Here is an 18,104-nt window from a genome sequence, read left to right on the forward strand (position 1 = left end):
AATGGAATCTGTGGTATATTATTGTAACCATGGCACAGGTTTTTGAAATGGGCTTTACTTGGGTGCAGGTTAATGTTTTAGAAGGACTCGATTAAATATATGTGTGCTGTACATCGTGAATAACAACTGAGTACAAGATATTGTGGCTGGCATGAAAAGATTTGGGAGATGCTGAGGGCTATTATATCTGGGCACTGGTGACAATTGCGATGTGGACATAGACTGCATGAGCACCAGGAAGACCGAATTACTGTGAAATATGGTACCCTTCCCTGCATTCTGACGATCAAATAAGATGCCTTGTGGTTGACCCTTTCCATGCGTCGGATGCCCTGGAGCGTCCAACTCAAAAGGCCTCATGTGCGTCAGACAGCTCCTGTGCGTCCACGCACATGTCACTGGAACTTCCTCTTGTGCGGGCACCAGAGGGATTTACTTTATTCCAAAACAGCCTCAGGACCTGGGGAATAGCCTTCTGGGTGTGATGGGCTCATTTCAGTTTCACTGCCTACATGCTTGGGGGGCGATCTCAGCCCCCTGAGCACATAGGCAGACAGGTACCAATGGTACCACTCCCTAGTGGACCCCTGCTTGGGGATCGCCGCAGGAGGGAGGAAAGAGAAAAGCAATGTTTTCAGACTTTTTTTAATATGGCATGTGAGTCAACTTCCGAGATATGAGCAGGCAGAGTATTCCACAGTTTGGCAGCAGCCACTGAAATGGAACGACCTCCCATTTGGCCTTCCGAAATCTAAGAACCAGCACCTCCTTGCCGAAGGAGTACCTGAAAAGGCTCCAGGGGAAATCAGAGTTAGGTTGACTGGAACCTTTCTGATGCAGGGCTAGAAAAGCCATGCAAAGAGCCTTAAAAAGAATCCTCTTTCTGCTGTAGGCCAGTGGATGGAACAAATCCCGTTTTTGAGCAAAAGGCGACTGTGGATGTTTAGAATAAGTCAGACAGCTACATTCTGGACAACTTGAAGTTTGTTTAGACAGGATGCTTTAATATCAAGATACAATGAGTTGCAGTAGTCCAATTATGAGGTGACGAATGTGATAATGACTGATTGGCACAGTTCCACCGGAATATAGGTGAAAATCTTTCTCAGGGTCCTGATGAAAAGAAAACAGGTGCTAGTAGTGCGGCTGACCTGAGTATCAAAGCCCAAGGTATTGTTGACTAAAACACCCAGGTATTTGGCCGATTTGACTGGAGTGGGAAGAAGTCCACAATCCTCCGGCCACCAGACTTTAGACCAAATAGACTCCTGAGTGCCGAACACCAATACCTCAGTTTTGTCAGATTTAACTTTTAAGGCATTGTCTTTCATCCACCTATTGATGCTAGACATACAATGGTTGTTGGACTTGGCCCATTTTGGCTAAAGTTCCCCAAACTTTTTGCTTTCCCCCTAGACCTTTTTTTTGATGTGGTGTTGCCAACTTAGATGCTTAGGGCACTTTGCCACTGCTGATCAGTGTCAAAGTGCAAGGGCTCCCTGTATAAAGTGTAATAATAATTGGTTGTCCATGATTGGTATGTTTGCCTTACTAGTAAAGTCCCTAGTAAAGTGCACTGTGTGCGCCAGGGCTAGTGCAAATGCTTGTGGGCCTGCAGCACTAATTGTACCACCTACACAAGTAGCCTTAAAGAGGGAACTCAGGCCTGCCACTGCAGTGCCTGTGCACAGTTTGTTAAACTGTCATGTTGTCCAGACAAGTGAACCCACTTGCCAGGCTTTACCCTTCCCTTTTTAAGCACACCTATGGTAAGCCCAAGGTACCCCCTGGGCAGGGTGCGGTGTATGGGAAAGGTACGACATGTACTGCGGTGTGTACCATGTCCTGACTGTGAAATACTCTCCATTTCGTTTTACACTGTTGAAAGGCCATCTTGCCCATACGACAGAATAGAGAGGCTGTGTAATATGTTTCCAGCCTATCTTCCCATAGGCTTAAGAAGGAGAGGTGAAATTTAGTGTGCCTAAACTAACAATGTAATAATGACACATCTTTTTGTGAAGATGGTTTTTGCATTGTGTGTTTAGAAACCACACTTTTAGAAGTGGCTGGATTTTTGTGTTCTGGCAATTCTGTGTGTCTCTGCCTGGTTGTGGATTGACTGTCTGGATTTGAAAGTGATACGATCTGGGGAATGTCTTGACCCAGGGGAGGAGGTGAGACAGCAACAGACTGGCCTGCATCTGGAGTGCCCCTGGAGGTGAAGAGGCCACGGCTGCTGCCATACAACAATGGCTCCATCCCCTGCTGAGTGATTAAGGACCCAGACCCCCACTATCAAAGGAATAAGGTGTCACTGGCAGGGAGACACCCAGAACTGGTTTGGACATGGGTCAGTGCCCCCCTGAACACAAAGACTTCAAAGGCATTGAGGGGTATGACTATGAGAGCTGAAACCCCTGAACGTTGGAGAAATGAATTGATCAAGACTGAAAAGGATTTAACCTACTTTGTGGTCAAGAGGAACCTCTGCCAAGGAAGAAACAGCTGAAGAGACTGAAGGAAAGGACTGACCCTTGCTGTGTGTTCTGGGGCTGGCCTGCAGTTTGCTGCTTTAACCAAGGAGAGGCCAAGGGACTTTGCTGTGTGCTGTGTCCCCCTGCTTGAAAGAACTTTGCTGTGTGCTGTGTTCTGAAGTAACTTTTCCCCAAGGGCCCGAGGAGAGCTGGCTCCCTGTTGTGGAAACTCAGGAACAGAAAAGTTTCCAGGTGTGTCTCAGCGACGCTGTGTGCGTGTGCTTCATGCAGCCTGAGACCTTCGTGGGGATTGCCCTGTGATCGTGTGCACCTGGAACTAAAGTGAGTCTCAGTGTACGCTGGGTGCATGTGCTTCGTGCAGCATGAGACCTTCGTGAGGATTGTCCTGTGATTGTGTGCACCCGTAACTAAGTGAGTCTCAGCGACGCTGGGTGCGTGTGCTTCGTGCAGCCTGAGACCTTCGTGAGGATTGCCCTGTGATCGTGGGCACCTGGAACTCAAGTGAGTCTCAGCGACGCTGTGTTCGTGTGCTTCGTGCAGCCTGAGACCTTCGTGAGGATTGCGCTTTGATCGTGCACACCTGGAGGTCAAGTGAGTCTTACCGACGCTGTGTGCATGTGCCCTGTTGCAGCCTGAGATCTTCGTCATCGCCATCGGCCCAGACCGGCATCCCAAGAGGAGCTGTGCCGCCGGCCCGAGCCCACCGTTGCCAAAGCGGGAACTTCGAACCAACCCCGTTGGGGGGGGGAGTGCCCGAGCCCAGAAACAACGAAGTCGCATCGGAGGATAAGCCGCGAGAAGAGGAGAGGTGAGCGAGGTTGCACCCCCCCCCAGGTAACGTGTGTCACCGCCAGGGGCGGGGTGCGGGCTCAGAGAGAAATGCTTTCGGCCTTTCCCATTCTCGCAGCGCGAGGCTCCGCTTAAGCTTGTACCGCAGCCCGTACTTGCCGAGGAGTGGCAGTACCGGGGCCGGTCTGCGGAGCTGCACTTTGGCTTACACCATACCCGTGTTGTGGGCAAATGTTGGCAGAAGCTGGCCGATGCGTCAGTACGAGTGGTATAAAAGACCGTCCAAAGCACCGTGATCAGTGCCGGATTGTTGCATTACGCATTGCATTATTTTTGCATAATGAACTGCCTGATTGTTGCATTACGCATTGCATTATTTGTGCATTACGAACTGCCTGATTGTTGCATTACACATTGCATTATTTTGGTATAACAAACTACCTGATTGTTGCATTACGTATTGCATTATTTTTGCATTAAGACCTGCCTGATTGTTGCATAACGAACTGCATTATTTTGACATTACAAAGTGCCTGATTCTTGCATTACGAACTGCATAGTATTGCATTAGGACTGCAGGGGATCATAGAGAATTGCTCATTAATACTGCAAGAACCTACAAGGGCTTGCTGGCCTAATAACCAGCAAGGAAACATATTACAAATATACATATGTTGGATTTTTATTGTGTGATCTCATTGTATATCTTTTTATATAAACATATAATTGTTTTTTTGAAACTCGTGTGGAGTCCGTTTGTGGTGTCATCATTGGATTGCTGAGAGCATGGTTCCAAATACTTTACACACTTGCCTTGAAGATAAGCCTGGCTGCTCGTGCCAAGCTACCGAGGGGGTGAGCAGGGGCTATCTGAGAAGGTGTCCTTCCTTTCCCTGACTTAAAAGCAAGGGTCCCTATTTGGCCTAAGGTACCTACCTCAGCCAACAAGAGCCCCCAGGTCTAACAATGGATGAAACTCTCAGCTACAAAAGTCTCGTAGTTGGAAACAGACATGATGATCTGGGTGTCAATTGCACACCACAGTACCTGGAACCCGAAAGAGCACCAATTTGAACAACGGAGCAACATACACATTAAACAAGGTCAGATTCAGTGACAAACCTTGAGGCACCCCACAAGGAAGACTGAAAGCTTCCACCTTGAGGTTTGATGCTTGCATTTACCACCTGCTTTGGGCAAGGGACATGTGCAAAGTGGTAGGAGGGGTGGGGAAGGGGTCAGGTAGCAAGGGTGTATGGTGTGAGGTATGTCTGAGTTCTGTGCTCCTCACGCTGTAGGACAGGGTCAAGAAAGGGGTGGGGCTAGGTTGTGCTTGTATGTTTTGCCTCACACCATTTTGCCAGTTAGATTTTCAGGACAGTAAAACTATGCCCAATGTTGACACAAGGAAACTCTGGGAAAGTTATACTTGAGAACAGTATCCTACCCGGTACACCTTGTAATAAGACCAAGTGAAGGTAAAGATATGGCCTTATTGCTCCTGGGTGTAGAACTAGTGGAGTTTGGCAAAATGTATTTAGGGAGCATGGATAGTGTGATTGTAGAACAAAATATTTATACCAAGGAAAGAATCCAGCACCATGCAAATCTGCGCTACTGCATCTCATACTAGAAAGGTGCAAAAGGCAGCACAAGTCCACAATGCAAGGTTTCTTATGTGCCTAATTTATCCACTCACAAAGACCTCTGAGTGCATTTTACATGCTAGGCAGTCTTTAATGAAATACTGAGCTATAGAGTGACAAATTAGGAAATAATGTTGGTACATCGCCTATGTTGTGTGCAACTAATTTTAATTCACGCCAAAATAAATACCTTGCTGGGATAGTTTAGGATGTAGTTTGAAGTTGGATCACTGCCACTAATTCGTTTCAGTTTCAGTTCCAACTAGCAAACATTATTTGAATTTACTGCACAAACCCTGTCTAGTTCAATGTTTTTTTCTGAGATGGTTTATGAAAAGTCCGAATATTGTTTGCTTTATACATAGAGTGAGGGCACGTATGGTGCGTCCATTAGGTGGTACCAAATTACAATACTAGGTCTGCAAAAAATCCCTTTTTTCGTTACGGATCTGGATCACTTCACGTGCAAAGAGCTATGTTATCTGGAACGCCAAACATCCATTCAACATTTTTGAATGAGGGCATTTTAGAGCCTTGGTCTATGAACTCTCTGGGATTCACCCCTATGTTCTTTCGTGTTGTATCATTGCTGGACAAATGGTCCGTGAGTTGGTCGAGGGGAGGCTCCACTTACTCATGCAATAAATTGCCAATGTCTGCCAGTAACCTGTCACTTATCACCAAAATGCCTTGTTGGGTGACCGGATGACATCGAAATTAATCCCGGATTCCGAAGCGAGTCAATGGATTGTTTCAGCAATGAGGCACAATGAAAAACTCATATCATGGGGCATTGTGGATAATTCCGGCTTACCCACAACATTTAGGTGTGAGTTTCTAAATAATGTGGTCATTGCCTAATTTGTGCTGATGATGGCAGATGGGGGCCCCAGGACTCACTTTTGGTGACCACAACTTATTTTTCCTCATCACACTTTGACCTCTAGCTTGAGAAAGAAGGACAGACAAGCACTGGCAATGTCAATATTTGTCTGCCTGTAAAGGAATGTTGTTTGGCAATGTAAAGCATGGGAATTGATATGCATTTGTGTAGAAGCAATCACTGTAGAATAATACTGATGTAGGATAAAAGGTCAGGTGACAGTTGCAGGTGACAAGACACACCTAAACATCCATGTGAGTTAATGACTCTCCACCTCCCATCTGTGCTGCTGCCAGAGAAAATGCCATAAATTAACTAGTCATCTAACACAATTTAATAGCATTTCAATGTTATGTGTGTGTCCTTGAACTTCAAACTCAGGCAGCTGGATAAATAAAGTCACAGCTGTGTGGAGGGAAAGCACTTCACATCTTTTTTGTGGAAGAATACTACTTCTGCCCAATCAAAACACTCCTTCTGGCTACAAACATGTGATGCTCTCATAATTGCCTGGCGACAGCTGCTCTGTCAAGTCAGACCATAAAAAGGAGAAAGCATGAAGAAGACAAAGAAAGGAAAGGAGCTGTAAAGTGCGAAAGCTGGGAGGTAAAAGACCTGGCAAGAATGAGATAAGGAGACAGGTGGTGTGGGGTGGGGTGGTGGATAAAACAAGCGTGGTAAAATTAAGGCTCAGCAGACTCAGGATCCGGCAACTCTGGCATTCAGCAACACTAGGTTCCCAAGAAAAACTTTGGGCCTATGCACTTAATTATTTTTTTTTTTAACAAATAAAGCAGTCAATGTATCAGTATGTTGGTGGGATGCTATAAACTGTTCAATTAAATTCAGCACAGACGGATATCATGCACGTCTTTTTCGGTAATCACATGTGAACTGTATGCAAATTGATCATTTTAAATGCCAAGAGAAATATTTCTGGTACACTCTGTATCTCAAAGGCTCCTTGCCAAAAGTCAGTAATGAACTATCCAGTTTTAATTAATTTTCCGGGTTCTCTCTGAAGACTCCTTTTAAAAAGTAGAAAGCGATCGCAACCCAAAGCACATTGCACAGATCGTGGTTCAGCCATTTAAAGAAATGTGAGGGGAAAGTCACAGCATATAATTAACACTATTAATAAAATTGTGTAATGGATGCTGATATATCTGTCTCTAAGTTTAGAAAATCATGTCTCCGATTTAAGTTCTGCAGCATTATCACAGGAGGAGGGATACAGGAGTTGAATGAATGAGCATTAGTGAAGCCAATAGGTCTTGCTTTAAGGACCTATTGACTATGCTATATATATGCCTTTTAGTAATGCTGTAAAGCATCAGCATGTGGACCTACACAATAACGCAGGTGACATTTTTTTTTCATTTACCAATCTAATAGTTATCGCCGGAAAATCCCAAAAAGAAATAGTAGGAAAAAGTAAAAGAAATAAAAGTAGCACTATTTTTTAAAAGTGGAGAGTCAGGCAGCAATTTGCTAACTGGTCCTTGAAAAAAAATCATAAACACTATGTTAAAAGAAAAAGACGGTGGTCAACGTACTGAGGAGTGGGTTGAAAGAGATACGGGGAGAGGGCAAGGAAAGGGCAAAAGCAGCACATGAAGGAACGTTACATCGGATAAAGGGGGTACAGAAAGGTACAAATTGGCAGAGGAGAAGCACACAAGAGAGTGTACACCATGAGGGAAACAGCAACATGGAACATAGGCAGCAGTTTTGGGTAGGGGTGGGAAGGAGCAAACATGGAAAAGAGTTGGGAAACAAATGCACTCTAATGGAGTGCTTAAGCACAAAAAAAAAATAATACATCAAAAGGTGGTCTCTAAAAGTGAGCAGGGCAAGGATAGAAGCCAGTTAATTTGGGAGATGGTATGTTCTAGGGGAGGGACAAATACAAGATGGACAAGCTGAGAAAGCCATTGAATACGAAGCAATCAAGGAAGAGTAATAATAAAACCAACCAATGGGTAAACAGTGAGTGTGCTGTAATCCCATGTAAGTTCTTCGTAAGCCCACATGGTTCTTTTGCAACTGTTGCTTGCACTGTGTGATAAGCTTGGCCTAATAGCAGTATTTTGTTTATGAAGCTGGTCATGTACATATAATAGCTGTACATTTCATATGATGGCTCTTCCTGGCATATCCAGATGTAGTAGAATGTTGTACTCCCAGGATTATGAGGTTGGTTACTAAGCTCCTCCAGTATCAATTTGATGTTAAACATATTTCTGGTGAGAGGAAATGTAGGGCAGACTTTCTCTCCCGGTTTCCTACCATAGAAATTCATGACAATAAAATGTCCTTTTCAGATCTCATCAATGAGGATTGCGAGGATTGTCTGGTTGCAGGTGTGGATATATCAGAACTTAAATTCTATTCGGAAGAGGAATGGAGATCAGCTTTTTGCAATGATTGTATTCTCCAAGAAGTTTGTACCCTTGTTAGGAACGGATGGCCAAGGGAGAAGGTTCCTTCTCCTTCACTGCAACCTTTCTCTACAATTGAGAGTGAGATCTCTTTAGCAGACGGTATCTTGTTGCAGAGTGACAGACTCATTCCTCCACATGTATTCAGGAAAGGGATCATTGTGAGAGCCCATAAAGGACATTTAGGTTCTTCTTTCACTAAATGTTTTGTTTGTGATGCTTTCTGGTGGCCTGGCATGGATTCTGAGACTGATGATCTTGTTGCCAACTGTTGTGTTTGTAGGTCATCAGATAAAGCTCTTAAAGTTTCTGTTCCCCCTCTTATGCCCATTGAGTGTCCGGATGGTCCTTGGGTTAAACTTGGTGTGGATGTCATGGGACCGAATGAGATGCTTTTTGGAGGTTCCAATTTTTTTATAGTCCTCATCGACTATGCCTTAAAGTGGCCTGAGTTTAAGCTTGTCAGGGAGGCCAACACTAAAAGTGTTGTTGATTTTTTGAGTGATGTCTGATTGAGAGAGGGGTTTCCTGAAATCCTTGCTTCTGATAATGGGAAACAGTTTGTCAGCATAGAGTTCGAATAATTTTTGTCTGTTTCTGAAATAAGACATGTGAAGAGTTCCCTTTATCATCCACAAGGGAATGGACTTGTGGAAAGGATGAATCGTGTTGTCGGTGATTGTGTGAAATGGGCTAAAGCTGGCATCCATGATGTTTTGAGCGCACTAAACAGTATGATTTGGTTTTATAGAACCACCCCCCACTTTTCCACTAAGGTGTCTCCCTTTGAATTAATGAGGGGAAGGAAAGCCAACACATCTTTCCGACCTGGGTGGATGTCCAAGTGGATGAATTTGGAGTCAGATGTCTCAAGGTTGATGTCCATTGTTAAAGAGAATGTCTCTTCCACTCAGTCTAAGCAAAAGGCCTGTTTTGACTCAAAGAAAGGTTCTAAGACTTCAACTTTGAGGGTTGGTGATATTGTTATGACAAAGAAATCCTACCACGTTGACAAAGGAGTGAGCAAATTTGGTCCGCCAGTTAGAGTGATTATATTTATTGTGTTATCCATTGAATGTAATGTCCTGGTTCCTTTTGGAATGTTTATGGTTGCTTAGGAACATGACAATGTACATAGTTCACTATTGAGACTGTTTCTGTTGGAGCTGGCTGCTTCTAGCTGGCTCCGCTTCCATGTAGCCTTACAATAAATCTTCTCAAGACTACTTCTGTCTCTGACATCATTACAACACACCGTCACCCAAACCCCAGTATTTTAATTGCCTCAACGGTTTATTGTACAACAGCATATTCTTCTGTCAAGCCATCAGGTCCTGGTGAGGTGCTGTGATAACTCTGCCACTAATGGCACAGATGAGGTAGATGATCTTGGAGGCCTGTTTTGCCCCATCTTTGAAGGTGCTAGCATGATACAAAACTGCCAAGGCAAGGGTGGCTGATTTTTACAAATAGGTCAATAGTGTCACAACATGCTTTGAATCACTCCCATCTTACTGGAGAGACTAAATAAGTGGGAACAACAAATGTATCCCTTCTTTTAAGGTACATTACCAGCCCCCACATCAGGTGGCAAAAATTCTGCCAGCCAACATAGACTCCTCACCAAGGCATCTCTTTGCACAGCAGACATGCCGACATAGCCACTTTGTTAGACATACATGACAGAGAGCACAACAAGTGGAAGATTTCCCAGCCGGGCGTTGTGGAATGTACATTTGTTGCTTTCCCAGATCCACCAGCAAAACTCAAGTTCTTCAGCACTTTAGAGTCAGCAGGAGAACATTCCAGATGTTTGCTCCTTGCATTGCAATCTGAAATCCCCTCTGAGGTTCTTTTACTGTATCGAGGGGCAGAAAGGTGTTGCTTGAAGTAGCAGCTAGGAGTTTAACAAAGCCTTTTGTAACATGTAGACACGAGCGGTCTGCAAAGTTGCAAAACTGTATCGCTCACAAACATTTAATGAAAATCTTTGTGGGGCCAAAGTTTAAAAATTTTGAAAATGGTTTCTTCAGCACACACTGGTGACGGTATAACACCATTTCTGCTGATGTCTGGAGCCGAAAGGGGCATCTGGTGGACGAGTGCCTCTTGGCAGCTAACACTTGGCAGTGCCCCCTCCCATCCCCAGCATGTCTTCTGACCCACTTCTTCCCATTACACAAACTATTACGGGTCAGTCCCCTCTTTCTTGCTGGGAGTGCTCCCTATTCCGATCTTCCCACCGCACAGGTCCCAGGACTCTAGACCCCCAACGTCTCAGACCAAGTCGCCCATTAACCTACCATATTCCCTACCATAGCATGGAAGACTTTCCAAGCATTTTTCAGTTGCAGAAAATGCTGCTCTTGATAGGAGAAACGTTATGTGGTTAGAAAGCAACTCAGCTGTGCAAGCCATGAGAAGGGAAACTTTGTCTCGGCAAAGAGAGTAGAACCTCAAAAAAGCTTTATTTATAAGGTTTGCTCTTCACTTTCCCCACTAGATAATTAGGACCAGATTTATGAGATTGCCATGCAGTGCATTGCAGTGCAGCAAGTCATCTGGCAATTGGCAGGAATGTGCAGTATTTAAAAGAATACAGTGCATTCCTGCCTTTTCCCCTGCACAGGTGTTATTTTGGCTGCCTAGCAACAAAACAGTCACCCGTACACCCTGGTATAAGGGTGCTTGCGTTGAAAGATGGATTATTTTTGTGTAGGAAGGGGCACCATACTGCACAAAAACAATCCTGAGGCATTTTCCTCTTTAAGTGTGCTGGAGAGTGCAGCACACATAGAAAGAGGAAAAAACAAGAAGATGTAAAGATATTTCTCCTTGTTACGCCTCGTCAGGGGAGGTTTAGGATTTTGGTGCATTCCCAGGTCTATCACTGCTGGTAAATCTGAGAATGTATCAAACTCCGTGAATGTTGTGTGGGAACACGCACTCGACAACCATGGATAGCCTCCCTGGCTCAAAGTAAAGGCAATGCAGCAATTTTTGCTGTGTTGCTCTACTCAAGATGTTTGAAGCTACTCAGGGGCCATGCAAGGTGGTCTTGCACGGTTTCATAAATCTCAGTTTTGAGTTGCGTTGCTCTTGCAGCACATAGCGTGGTGCACGACTGACACAATGGGGCTCATAAAAATACCCGAGAGTGGCATATTTATGAGAATGTCGCACAGCGCAGCAAGTCACCTTGCTGTGCTGAGCATTTGTGCTCTTTCCCTGTGTCGCAGCACAAAATGACTTGCTGGGCTGTACTACGACACAAAGTGATAACTATGCCACTTAATGGTGCTGCAATCCAGCTGTGAACCATGGCGGCTCAAGCTACAGTGGAGTTTCCCAAAGTTTGTAGGAAAAGACAGAGTTTTGTGAAAGGGTTCTTTGGCATAAACCCTGCCCTCCTCCCATCCAGACAAGTGCATAGTTGAGCTGTAGCGCAAGAGAAACCAAACTTGTTGTACACTGCAAACATGCACACACCAACCCAATGGCAGCCCATGCAGCATCACAAGTTACCGACGAGGCGGGCCTGTAGGCCCCCCGGGGACAGCCGCTGGCGCTGACAAAACCCCACCTCCGAGATGGGATTTGAATTTGCTGCGCGGTGCGTGGGTTCTCTTTCCTTTCGTAGGCCTGCCTGCTCATGTCACAGCGCTTTCCGATGAAACCTGGCTTACAGAGGCATCTCCCGGTCATATCACAGCGGAGGGACATTGAACCGGGGGGGCTGCAGCCACAGGGCATGCACACCTGCTTCTCTGCGTCCCACCAGCAGTTCGGCTTCAGTGCAAAAAAGGTGAAAGGAAAATAGAAAGAAGACATCAAAAGAAAAAAACAGATAGAAAAGTAGAGATCGAACAAGTGGAAATGGCAGACAAAGAATCTAATTGCATAGAAATGCTAGGGCACCTCTTAAACACACATTGAATAATTGCATTTACCCGATGATATATTAACATTATGTATATTACTCGAGGCAATAGTTGCCTGTTACTATCATTGTGCTGACACACTCATAGCTCCACATATCTGTAATACATTTGATTAAAGAAAATCCAATATATACCTGCGGGTTTCGTTATTACAGGCAGGCGAGGGGTGCATTACAGAGTACAACAATAAAATAAAATAAAATTAGCAGTAATGTATTTTCTTTCAAGTTTTCCAATAAATTGTTTATTACTGTATCCAAAGTCAGGTATTTTATTTGTGGATTGCCAAGCTGTAGTCATCTGTGTAATGTATTTCTTGATTGAGTTTTCTCTTTCAGAATTCCAATTCTGCTGCTCATTTTCTCACAATCCTCTGCTATTCTAATTTCTGTTGCCCTATCCTAGTTTCTCTCAGATCTCTAACTGCAGATTGTAAGAAAAATTTGTAAGTGGATTTTGTTTCACAGACTTGGCCGGGCACTGACTTTTGGCTGTGCTAAGAAGATTGAATTTCATTATATATTTTCCATCTGATTGTCTGATCTACCAGACACTGTGAATATCTGCCGAAAAGATACTAGTTTACAATGATATTAGAATCAGCTTAGGAGGTAAGGTAGATTTAATAAAACAATGCTTTACTCCTCGTCTTTTCAAATTAGCACAAGGGAAAAGTACCTCTAGTTTGGAATATTAAATCTTCTCTATGCTGGGCGTAAAACTGCAAAGCACCCCAACTTTGCAGCCCAGTATTATTCAATTTTTAAAGCTGAGCTGGACAGCTGTCAGCAAGGACGGTAAGTTCAGAGCTAGCCTGGCTGATGAAGGGTGTTCCCCAGAAACCGGTCCCAGGATGCTTGTTTCCAGTTCAGTACAGACCTGGCTTGCAGCCGCGGTCGGTAGTAGGAGTACCTGCAGGGCGGTGACGTGGGGAGGGGAGGGGCAGGGGCAGGGTGGGGGCTAGTAAACTATGGATTATGGAGGTTTACAGGTAAGTAAACATATAAATTAATAAAAACGAATTTCGTTGCGTGCACTGCATCCCCAAATGCGATGCAGTGCACGCAACAAAATTCGTTTTTATTAATTTATATGTTTACTTTCCTGTAAACCATAGTTTACTACTCCCCACCCTGCCCCTCCCCACGTCACCGCCCTGCAGGTACTCCTACTACCGACCACGGCTGCTGGCTTGTCAGTTCGGGCTGAAATGTTCCCATGAGGCACAGGGTCAAGACTGATTTGCATATAGCTGCGTCTGAACTGAGGTGGCGAAGTGAGCTAAAGGATGATGATGGATTCAACCCAGATCTGTGACTGGGGTGAGTGTCTGAAAAGTTTCAGCGCTCCGTCCATCATCTCCTTGTGGTTGCTAAGCTCTAATTCTAACTGTAATTGCATCACTGTAAGCACTATTACAAAGAGCAGGGTTGTTCAACATTGGTTTTGGAGGCCTGGATCCATGCCATAACTTTGGCATAAACACATAAGACAATTTTCTATATGATCATCATGAACGCCAGTAAAAATGATGATAGTAGCTGCTCTATACTACTTCATTTGTTAGTTCTAAACCCTGTGTGGCCCAATTTAATATTCAATGTATAGAAAGAAGAAGGACAAAAGGATGTGTTTGCCCTGATATCTGGGATTGAAAGTGCCGCCCTACAGATCTCATCGAATATCAGCAGTGAGCGGTTAAAGAGCACAACCCTCTTAATAGCATGAAGTATTTCGAGGTGACATAACATTAGTCTTGGCTCCAAAGGAGTCGCATGGCATTTAATCCTGGTGACATAACAGGAAGTGAATTTAATGAAATTATGAAAAGCAGAAAACCTACAGTAGTTACCATACAGATATCACCTGCAGCGTTCCCATGATATGCTGAATGAACAGCAATGCAACTTGACATACCAAATTTTAGCCTCAACTAGACAAGTACAATCACAAATGCAAGGCACAACCAGTGGGGTCAGGATCAACCACTGATTTACGTAGGTGATATGCATGTGAAAACCAGTGAGCACATGTTATTAATTTGCCCTTTTTAGCATGATACATCTTCAATCCTAACTCAGAGAAGCAGGCTGCTATTATCTTTTATGTTTTTTTTTTATTTTTGAGGCAGAAAGCTTCAATAGGGTGTTTTAGTTAACTTTTGATCGGGCTGTGAGTAACAACTGATTGTTAGCTGCTGTAATTCAGGACAGGCTGATAAAGTGGTAGGTACACAAAAAGCAAGGCCACTGCTGAAACAGAGAGGACAGGAGGCCTCTGTGACTAGACTCCGCCCCCTGAGCCATAGCACATGGTGTCGAGGCTCGGAATGGGGCAGAAAATTGGCCCAGGCACCAAAATAGAAGTAGTTCTCATTAGAGAATCAGACAGCTAAAAAACAGTGGGCCTCATTTGCAAATCGTGGCAGTTTTGAATTTGTGTATAGACTCTGTATAGGTGTTTTGCATGGTATGGTATTCTATGCATTTCTGCTGGCTGCAGGCAATGCTTCTGGTAATATCAGGAAACTCAAACGTAGAGCCCTGCCCCCATATATAATAAAACAGTCTCCCAAATGGGCTAAAACACAGTCCACATACTGACCTCTCATACGAGGCCACGTTACTGCCAGATTGTACTATAGGCCAGTCCGACTCTGATGCTGTTCTGGAATTCAGAGCAGCGTGTGCGGTCTGCACTGCATGTCAACTTAATCAACTAGTTTCTGGTCCCACCCATGCAGCAGGCCACTTACTAGACCCCGTCTTTTCTAACATTCCATCCTTAATTGTGAGTCCTCCTTGCCCAGTCTGTTGGTCTGATCATTTTTTGATCTCAGTGTCCCTCCTTGCTCCGGTACCCCCTACTAAGGGTACCCAAAAATCTCTATTTAAACGCCCATGGCGTAAATTGAATCTTGAGCAATTCCACGCTCTTCTCGCTTTAAAACTGCCCAAGCTACCTCCGGATCCAGATGCGGCTCATAAAATCTTTTGCGACTGGATCCTCCATGTTTGGATTCTCTTATCCCGGCCAACTGGTCCAAGTGCCGTACTTCTCGTGCCAATCCTTGGTTTTCCGACAGCCTGGCTGCTATGCGTAAAGCCTGTAAAAAGTTGGAACGGGCGTGGAGAAGGGATTATGATCTGCCTGCTAAGAGATATTATCAAACGGCCATCAAAAGGTACCATCGGGCTATACAGGCTGAGCGGGCAGCCTACTTTGCTAAAGAGATCCAGTCTAGTAGTAATCCTACTAAATACATTTTTAAAATACTTAATGATTTCAAACTTAGGAAATCTCCGGCAGTTTCTGTGATTACGTCTAACCAGCACTGTGAGGACCTCGCCACTTTCTTTGTAAAAAAAGTGGAGACTATATACAAGTCTTTCCCTCTGGTCCCTGTCTGCCCCAGTCCTGTATCTAGCCCCCTACCGTTCATACCCTTACGGCCTTTCCTCATGTAGATCAGGATGAGCTTCGGCAGCTCTGCAGCAAAATTAAATCTGGCTCTCCTGCAGACCCTCTTAAACCGTACCTGTTTTTAAAATCTTTGCCTGTGGTCTTGGCACCTCTGTGCCAGTTGATGAACACCTCTCTCTCCACAGCAACGGTTCCAAGGCAGCGGAAACAGGCTATGGTAGTTCCCCTTCTCAAAAAGCCGTCACTGGATCCAGCAAAATTGGAAAACTTTTGCCCAATCTCTCTTCTACCTTGGGCAGCTAAAATCGCTGAGGCACATATTAACATCTGCCTTACAGCATTTTTAAACACCAACGGCATTCTGGATCCCACGCAGAAGGGTTTCCACCCAGGGCACAGTACAGAGACAGCGCTTCTTGCTTTGACTGAACATCTGCGGACAGTTCTTGATGCGGGCAACACCGCGGCACTAATCCTGTTAGATCTTAGTGCCGCGTTTGACACGGCATCCCACCAGATTCTCTTAAACCGCCTGGAGGAGGCCGGAATTGGTGGCTCTGCCTTGAATTGGTTTAGATCTTTGCTTTCTGAAAGAACTTTCCAGGTGTCTGCTCCGCCTTTTCTTTCCCGTGTCCAGTCTGTCGGTCAGGGTGTGCCACAGGGCTCTGCCCTGAGCCCCGTACTCTTTAACCTGTACGTACAACCTCTGGCAGTGATAGCTAGGGACAGGGGTCTCTCCATTGTCTCTCATGCCGACGACATGCAGTTGGTGGTGGTTCTCTCTGATGATTCTATGCAGGATGCCCCTTATTTTAGGTGCGGGCTGGCGGCGGTCGCGGAGTGGATGACCGCCAACTGCCTCCAGCTTAATGCTAATAAATCAGATGTGTTGTTGGTGGGGAAAAACATCAAACTCTAGAGTGAGTGCTAGTGGCCCAAGACCCTTGGCAGCGCTCCTTCCCCCAAGGCGGCGGTGAAAAACCCTAGGGGTATGGATGGATTCAACCCTCAATTTTCAGGACCATACCAAGAAATTAGCAGGCACTTGCTTTGGTCTACTTCGAGGACTGAAGCCCCTTCTGGGCTATTTTGACCCGTCCACCAGACAACTGATTGTCCAGGTGGCAATACTGTCTAGGCTTGACTATGCTAACTCGCTTTTCTTGGGGGCGAATAAAGCTGAGGTTATGCGCCTACAAAGGGTCCAAAATGCAGCAGCCATAGCTCTTTTGGGACTTCCGAGAAGACGCCCCAACTCGGGTGCAATCCGGCGTCTACACTGGCTGTCTGTGGCCAAGCACATAGAATTTAAAGCTCTTTGCCTGGCCTTTAAAATCCTGAAACTTTTCTTCCCATGTAGCCTAACCAACGTACTGGTACCATATACACCTACGCGCCATCTGCGCTCTATGGGGTCATGCCTTGCTCTTGTCCCGCGGGTAAAACACCTACGTGCTGGGGGACGCTCTTGCCGCTGTCTAGCGGCCAAGCTTTGGAACATCCGCAGCCTGGCAAATTACCTGATGTTTAGGAAGGCAATAAAAACTCATTTCTTCCCTATGGCCTAGGTTCTAGTTTTTTGTCTGTCTGTAGTAAGCGCCAGGACGCCTCTTTGCTGAGGCAGCTGTTGCGCTATACAAATTGGACTAACATAACTGATAATTTTATCTCCTGGCAGAGGCAGGTATCATTAGGGTACTTTTGCTCGCTCTCCCATGTCCTGTCAACATAAAAGAGGGAAGCAAAAGTCGATGGTTTATATGTGTAAAAAATTTAATTAAATCAGTGCTCTTGGGAGGACGAGTCATCAGTGGTGAGACCAAAGACAGCAAAGAGCAATGCAAGATGGAAGCTGTCAATTTTTGGGACCCTTGGCTGGCATCCCAAGTTGTCTACTTCTGAAGATCATTGGTGAACCTGGTTTTCTGGTTGAGGAATAATCGTGCAGAGGGACTGCGAAACCTGCCTGTGTTTTCCAGTCACTTGGAAGCAGCAGTGGGGCTGGAAACGCTCCTGGCATCAATGAGCACTGTTCCGTCACGTGCTTTGTAGCACAGGCTGCCTAATCACAGTGTTTGTCAAAGGAAACTGGGACCTGTTATTACGAGACAGAAATGCAATATGGCTCTCTTTGGAGCGACACTGTCATTTAGCATTTTAGTAAATATAGAAGAAAGCCTCCGAGATTCCATATTTTAAGACAGACCTAAACCGCCGCCTGCCTTGGCAAAAATATTTTTTTATATTCAAAACAGATTTGCAAATAAATGGGGCCTTGGAAAGGGAAAGCGGGGAATAAGTGGGTGTCCACCGCATGATTTTGTGGAAGGACATGCCAATTACGAGCTGTAAAATACTGACAAATAGTTATGACAGCCACGCGCTCTTAACAGAAACAGTAGGCAGGTACATCACACCAGTGGACCTGTACAATGCAACCTACGTATTAGTGTGAGTTGTTGTTGATAGCTCTGGAATGCTGC

The 18,104-nt window shown here is 45.0% G+C and overlaps 1 protein-coding gene across 6 annotated transcripts in view; it reads right to left on the minus strand.

Annotated features, from left to right (window-relative positions):
* LAMA2 (laminin subunit alpha 2) overlaps positions 1–18,104 on the minus strand; it is a 3,129,796-nt gene that overhangs the window by 1,326,755 nt on the left and 1,784,937 nt on the right. For 4 of the 6 annotated variants that reach the window (XM_085611827.1, XM_085611829.1, XM_085611828.1 and 1 more), the window contains one exon: positions 11,783–12,046. The exons of the other annotated variants lie outside the window; for them this stretch is intronic. In XM_085611827.1, the coding sequence (XP_085467953.1) occupies positions 11,783–12,046 (264 nt within the window). The remainder of the gene's footprint in view (positions 1–11,782; positions 12,047–18,104) is intronic. 6 annotated transcript variants of the gene reach the window in all.

Source organism: Triturus cristatus, chromosome 6, assembly GCF_964204655.1.
Source record: "Triturus cristatus chromosome 6, aTriCri1.1, whole genome shotgun sequence".
NCBI classification, from domain to species: Eukaryota; Metazoa; Chordata; class Amphibia; order Caudata; family Salamandridae; genus Triturus; species Triturus cristatus.